The 7,741-nt window shown below is 36.2% G+C and overlaps 1 protein-coding gene across 1 annotated transcript; it reads right to left on the reverse strand.

Annotated features, from left to right (window-relative positions):
- Nucleotides 1–4,505: 4,505 nt before the first annotated feature.
- LOC131436482 (uncharacterized) lies at nucleotides 4,506–5,573 on the reverse strand. The gene is made up of 2 exons (XM_058605208.1): nucleotides 4,839–5,573; nucleotides 4,506–4,778 (listed from the first exon to the last, which is right to left on the reverse strand). The coding sequence occupies exons 1-2, from the start codon at nucleotides 5,541–5,543 to the stop codon at nucleotides 4,587–4,589; spliced, it is 897 nt and encodes a 298-aa protein (XP_058461191.1). The 5' UTR covers nucleotides 5,544–5,573; the 3' UTR covers nucleotides 4,506–4,586.
- Nucleotides 5,574–7,741: the final 2,168 nt, after the last annotated feature.

Consider the following 7,741-nt stretch of genomic DNA (forward strand, 5'->3'; position numbering starts at 1 on the left):
CGGCTATTTGAATGTATTTCATGAATTTTCCCGTATCACGCCTATAAAATGAAATTTTTATACCTTTTAATTCCAGAACCGGAAGTCGTATCCGGATGAAATTTGGTAGGACCCCATATAGGTTGTGAGACCTTTGAACTTACGTTTGTAAAAAGTGGATGAGCGGTCTCAGAAAAATCGATGGAACGTTTTTAGTTCATTTTGCACATTTTACCCCGTTAGTCTCGAACCGGAAGTCCGATCCGGGTAAAATTCAATAGAAACCTATGGGACCAAGAGACCTATTATTTGAATCTAAGTTTGTGAAAATAGGTCCGACCGTCTTCGAGAAAATCGAGTGCACATTTTTGTTATATATACACATACATACACACACAGACATACCATATGATCAAAAAAGAACTGGAATTTTCATTTTAAAATTCCCGCGCTCGCCCAATCTGTAAACTTTTATTCTCTCAACGTTGGCAATACACAACATCTGTTACTGAAGAAAACGTTGAATCGGCGAAGTAAATCGTGTTCCGGACGGTCAAACGGTTAATAAGGAATATTATTTGGCCGTTATGCGTCGTTCGCGTGAGACCATTCTCGAAAAACGACCAGACTTATGGATGAAAAACTCATGGATTTTACACCACGATAATGCGCTGACTCACACAGCGTTGGTTGGCCAAAAACTCAACCACCGTACTCTCCAGATATGGCGCCGTGTGACTTTTTCCTCTTCCCCAGACTCAAATTGCCATTGCGGGGAACGCGTTTTGAGACCATAGTGATTTTAAAAGAGAATTCGCTGCGTGAACTAGAGGCCATACCTTCGGCGGCCTAGAAAACTTGTATGGAAAATTGGATCAAGCGTTGGTATACATGTATTGTCGCAGGAGGAGAGTTCTTTGAAGGCGATAATAAAAAAATTTATTAAAAATTGAAATTTTGCGTTTTACCTTTTTGCCTTTCTCATAAAGAAAGGTTATGCAATCACTGTGAAAACCGACTTTTGAACCGAGACCCGGAGGGCCGAGTGTCATATACCATTCGACTCAGTTCGTCGAGTACGCAAAATGTCTGTGTGTGTGTGTATGTGTGTGTATGTGCGTATGTGTGTATGTAACGTTTTTTTTGCACTAACTTTTCTCGGAGATGGCTGAATCGATTTTCACAAACTTAGATTCAAATGAAAGGTCTTGTGGTCCCATACAAAATTCCTGAATATTACTTGGATCCGACTTCCGGTTCCGGAATTATGGGGTAAAATGTGCAAAAAATTGTGAAAATAAATGCACTAACTTTTCTCAGAGATGGCTGAACCGATTTTCACAAACTTGGGTTCAAATGAAAGATCCTGTGGTCCCATACAAAATTCCTGAATATTATTTGGATCCGACTTCCGGTTCGGGAGTTATGGGGTAAAATGTGCAAAAAAATGAAAATATCTTTTCTAATTTTTCTCATAGATGGCGCAACCGATTTTCACAAACTTAGATTCAAATGAGAGGTCTTGTGGTCCGATACAAAATTCCTAAATATTATTTGGATCCGACTTTCGGTTCCGGAATTATGGGGTAAAATGTGCAAAAAATTGTTATAATAAGTGCACTAACTTTTTTCTCAGAGATGGCTGAACCGATTTTCACAAACTTAGGTTCAAATGAAATGTCTTGAGGTCCCATACAAAATTAGTGAATATTATTTGGAACCGACTTCTGGTTCGGGAGTTATGGGGTGAAATGTGCAAAAAAAAAAGAAAATATGTGTTCTAATTTTTCTCATAGATGGCGCGACCGATTTTCACAAACTTAGATTCAAATGAAAGGTCCTGTGGTCCCATGCGTAATCCCTGAATTTCATGCCGTACCGTCTTTCGGATCCGATAATATAGGGTAAAGTGTGTTAAAAATTGTATACCATCACTGAAAATGGGGAAAAACCTTGAAAAAATTTCTAAATCGACCTCAAATCTTTTCCAATTGATAGTTTTTGTCAGTAGGCGGTCAAACAAACCGATTTCGGTTATTCTTTCAAGAATCGCTGAGAATTATTTTGAAGAATACCACAGCATTATATATGATAGTATGATTGATATGAGAAAGGCATCATTACACCACTAGGTGGATTAAAACAGGTTTTATATATATATATATATATAAAAAATAGGTATAGAATTCGCTGAAACTTTCGAAAAATTTTCCGAGGCCCGGAGGGCCGAATGTCATATACCAATCGATTCAGCTCGACGAACTGACCAAATGTCTGTCTGTGTGTGTATGTGTGTTGTCAACTTAGAGGTCGAGATCTCAGAGATGGCTGGACCGATTTTGATCAAACTAGTCGCAAATGAAAGGTCTCCCCGTCACCCAAAACGCCATTGAATAGTTTTGAGATAGGATGTTTACTTTTTGAGTTATACGGAGTTTTATGTCAAAATTTTCAGTTTTTTGAAAGTATCTGTCACAATTGACCTTGAAAACAGAATATGTTTTTAGACTTAGATTCCGCACGGTAATAGCTATCCAACAAGCCATAGTTTGTTAAAAGCCGTCCATTTTTAACGGAGATATTAATATTTTTGTGTAAACGACTTTTTCCCTTATTCCAGCAGTAGAAGTTTTGAGCACTGTATGACAAAGAAATGCTTGGGAGCAACGGAAAACACGATTTTTAAACTGTGACATAAAATTGTTTCTAAGTGCCCAGAAGACTGTGTACAGCATCCATTTTCATGACAATTTGCCTTGGACCGATTTTAGCACGGTTCGTTTTTGGCAACATAATCGTTCGAATATGGCATTTATAAACCAGATGATATCAGCATTTTCGAGTTGAAAGTAATTCCATAATTATATTGATTTAAACTACTTACAGCAATAAAAGCTGGAAGAACATAACTTCCATATACCATACGACTCAGTTCGTCGAGATCAGCAAATGCGTGTGTGACAAATAATTTCACTCAATTTTTTCGGAGATGGCTAAACCGTTTTCTACAAACTCAGATTCATATGAAAACTAGTATACTTCCAAATTTGGATCCGACTTCTGATTTCGGAACCACAGGATGACATGTGAAACGAAATTAAAATAATGCAATTCATTTTTCTCGTAGATGGCTGAACCGATCTAAGATTCAAATGAAATCTAAGAATCATCTATGATTCAAATGAGAGGTCTTTAAATCCTATAAAAATTAGTCAGATCCGATTTCTGGTTTAGGAGATACGGGGTGATTAGTATAAAAATGTCCATTTCACATAAATTAATCAGGTTTATCGGGTTTGCAAATTTGGATAGTCGATTACCAAATAAATTTATTTCAGTTTAAGCGGTATTCTTTTTTGGATTCGGAATGTACCTCCAAATTTTAATTCGCACTACAATTTCTCAAAGATGTCTACACACTCCTCAGGTGAATTTATCTGATTTCGGCTACACCGATCTTAGAACTCCGGATCCAGTTTCGAATCGTTTCTCAAAGTTGAATCATTTTTTCAAAAAGGCCAAATCGAACTTCAAAAACAAAAATTCAAATTAAAGGACTTAAGGTCCCATACAAAATTGGTGAATTTTATCCAATTCTGGAATTACAGATGATGAATTTTTAAAATTCATACCGATATAGAAGATGTAAATTTTTCGGCGTATTAATTTATGGCCATTCGAATCATTTTGGGTTATGCTAGTTCCTGAATACCAGCTCTGGAAGTACCATAAATAATGACGAAAAACTCTAAAGTGGAACTCACTTCGACATCTCATGGAATGTTCAATCGAATGTTACACGTTAAGATTGAAATTCGATACGATTTGCAGATTCGAAATTACAGGGTAATGAGTGATTAAAATCTCAATTTGCCGTTTGAAACGACGATAATTAAAATAATGTCATGAGAACTAAAACACCTAAGAATATCCATGCAATAAACACATGCGGATTGATAAAAAAGGTATCATCTCACTGCTAGGTGGATTAATCACGTTTTTATTATAAGGTACACTCAGTTCGTCGAATTATATATGATATTTAAAGATTTAAATAGTGGAAGTCATTAAACCAAAATGTCTCCGCTTTGCCCCCTTCCCCTATGCAAAATCTGATTGGAAAAGAATTTTCCAAGCAATTTTGTAGAGCAATTATTTTCCGTGGAACCGTGGTATAGAATTTTGAATGAGGGGTGGATAGATTTTTATATGAAAGTTTTCGTTTGTTATAAAATGATAACAGATATTGGAAAGTGCTCTTCAATTTTGTTTTTTGTTCGTGAAATGCTTATTTATGAAAATATTTCGTTCAACCGAAACTAAAAGAAATTCGGCTGAATTTGTGGCAAATATAGAATCAATTAAACTAGGCAAAGTATGCAACTTCGTTGAAAAACTTTTATACTCAATTTTTTGTACAGAAAAATGTAACGAGCTTAAGTAATATTCCTTGTTGGTTTTCTTTCTGTACCTAATAATTATTGAACTATTCCAATAAAGATATGAATGGTAAAAGTAAAACGCGATTTATTCTACTTAGTAATGTCTGCTATATTCGATCATTATTTAAATTAGGTTGCTGAGCTAGTAAACATGCCTCCGAAAATCTAGGATCCGGTAGATAAACATTTGGAAAAAGCAGTGTTCACACGCGTAATAGTATCCTGGATGTCGTACTGCACAAGCTGGGCGCATCGAGTTGCCCTAAAGTTCACAACTTGAGTTTGATAAGAGCGCGTTGAATCGACGGCCATGGTGATGTAAGAAACACTGTTAGATGTACCAATTTGGCTCAGGAACTGTTGGATAAAAGTTTCAAATTATTGACATGATATTTAGGAACTCACACAATACATTACCGTGGTAAGACAATTTATCGAGGGTGTGGTGTATGGGTTAGTTGAATTCAAGGCCGCCGCTGTGGGAACATTGCATAGCGAAATAAGACTGAACAAGTTTTGGGCGGCTGCGGTGGAGGTGTTGATTGCAATGCTCATGTTCAATCCAATTTGAGCCAGTCTGGTATTTTCTACCGATAGGCAATCGTTGAAACGACTCATCAGGATCGGTGCAGCGGTCAAATTAGCTCCGTACTTTCGTAAGCAGGTTAGCGAGACACTGTTAGCACAGGTAGCGTAGGATGTTAGATTCAAAGCTGCTGCGCTTAGAGTATCGGCAGTTTTTGCCGCCGTGTCGTAAACAGTTGTGAACAAATTCAATATCGAAAAATCGGTTGATGGTAGCATGAACGGTGGGCTGTAGGTCAACTGTTGTTGTAAATTGGTGATGGAATTATTGATTGAGTCCAGACTAAGTGTTGAATAGTTCACAAATCGGTTGAGCAGCCCGGTAAGGTTTTTGATAGAAGCGTTTGCCCAGTTATTATACGAGGCTAGAACTATCTTATCCGCCGCCAAAAGTGTATTATTTAGCGTACTGATGGTGGCGTTGATGCCAGCCAGTGCAATAGAAACATTGCCGGCCACATTCAGCGACACTGTACTTTGAGCTCGGACAACACCTCCGAGAAGCAAGGTCCCAACGAGTGCTAGAAAGAATTTCATCTTACCAAAGCGGCACAATGACAGATGAGAACCGACTGATAGCTAAGTACCATGAGCAGTTTCCTTTTATATATGGTTAGCAAGTACGGGTGTGAATGTGGAGCTTTGTACTTCACTGTGGTAAGGAAGGCTGATTTTTCTGCTAGCATTTTGATAACTCGGATGCTATATTCGTAGTGTGACGGCCGGTTTCTGATGCTCTTTCAGGGGTTTTTCTTCAATGGGAAATCGTTGAAACAATTATTATATCTCATACATTTTTAGCATTTCAGAAAGTTTTGGATAATTTTTGAACTCTTCGTACAGAACATATTCTTAGTCAAACCGATCAACAAGAACTTATATAAAAAATGGGTTCAACGGCTGCCATGATTCCGGCGGCTTTGCTTATCTGTAATTGAATAATCGAACTTCATTTCATTCGCGAGACTCTGTTGGTATTCTAAAATAATTTTCTTTGATTCTTGTTAGAAAACAAATCCAAAGTTCTTAGATATGGTAAGTCATCACTGGGAAAACGAAGTTAGTTCCACTATTATACTACCGGAACAGGAATCCGAGAACCGATACAGTCGAAGTCAGTTCTATTCGCCATCAGCTAACGTTTCGTCTTGAAATCGACAATGCAAAACAGTTTTTTGCTAAAAATCACCGTTGCGTAGGACTTTGCATGCATGAATTACACCGAGGTTTGGGTGTAATTAATGCATGCAAAATCTTTACGAATACTTTTTATACGTTACCTCTTTTTAGGTAACTCTTTTTACGAACCAAACTCCAAATAACGTAAACTTTTTTTACGAACCAAATCCTAAATAACGTAAACTTTTTCTACGAATTTACTTCGTAAAAAGTGGGTTAGGCATACATTGAAAGCGGTTTCCGCCTCATTTATATTCCACATGGAAACTACTAAAATATGTGTATTTTTGGAACGGGTTTAAAGAGTAGATTTCGGATAATGATGTTTGAGGTATTTTGGAAATTCAAGATGGCGACTTCCGGTTGATTGATATTCCTTGAAAAACCCATACAATATCGATATTTTCGAAACGGGATTAATAAGTAGATGACGGAAAACGATGTTTGAGGTGATTCTAAAATTCATGATGGCGACTTCCGGTTTCTTGATATACCTTGAAAATCCTTACAATACACAGTGGTTCAAAAGCGCAAATTCACGCTCATAATTGATAACTCATAGGATCGTGGTTTTTGAGGTACAGTATCTTCAGAAAAGTTGCTCAGAATGATAGACGCCATCTTTCTGTGATTAATACCCCTAAAAGTGATATAAAAAAATTATTTTAGCTCAGGGCCAACATACGGCCTATGTTACTTCGATAAAGTTGTGCAGAAAGTTATTTTAAACAAGTTTGCTGAAGATGCTATTCCCGTAACTTGAGTGTAATTCATGATATAATGTATTTTCTGAAAAGGGTGTCCAAAAACCAGTTTTTGTAAGAAAACATATATTTTATCAATTTATATGAGTTTTTCTTGTTAGACAAAGTTTTTTATCTTTAAGAACTACACAACTTTCTCAAACATACTATGCTGCTATCATTTCAGTTTAATGAAATAGAGCAGGTTTTCGTGTTTTTTAAATAAAATTCTGACTTTTTTTTTCCATAAATTCGTTTATTTCTTAAGGCAGTTTACATAAGTTTTTCTTCGCCGTAGCATCACTTTTACATAATATTGTTATCCTAATTTAATTCTAACATAGTCACAACGTTTTGAATTTATTTAAACATATTCTCTTATAGCTTAAATATCATCTTAGGTAACTCGTCATTAATTATGAAATCTACTCGGAAATATTATTTGAACCAAACGATTAACTTCTATAAATTATAAAATAAGCTGTTATTTTCAGACATTTTGTTGATAATTTCATAAACTGTTTCGAGTTTGTTTGTATCATTATATAATTTTTATTCTAATTTAGCTATTGGTTGAACTCATGGACGCAGCTGGGATCAGAACTAAGTCTTAAAAGGGGCCTTTATTAAATTGAAACTCCAATTTTCTTTATGAAATGATAAATAAGTTTCATGTATGAAAGGTCACGACAAGCAAGAATGTCTCGAACTGGGATATTGGATAGTTTACCTTGGGTACGCAAAGAATTTATTAGTTGAGATCTGACATCACGATACTCCACGCATGTCCAAACGACATGATCAATATCCCGA

This window comes from Malaya genurostris, chromosome 3 (assembly GCF_030247185.1).
Source record: "Malaya genurostris strain Urasoe2022 chromosome 3, Malgen_1.1, whole genome shotgun sequence".
Classification (NCBI taxonomy): domain Eukaryota; kingdom Metazoa; phylum Arthropoda; class Insecta; order Diptera; family Culicidae; genus Malaya; species Malaya genurostris.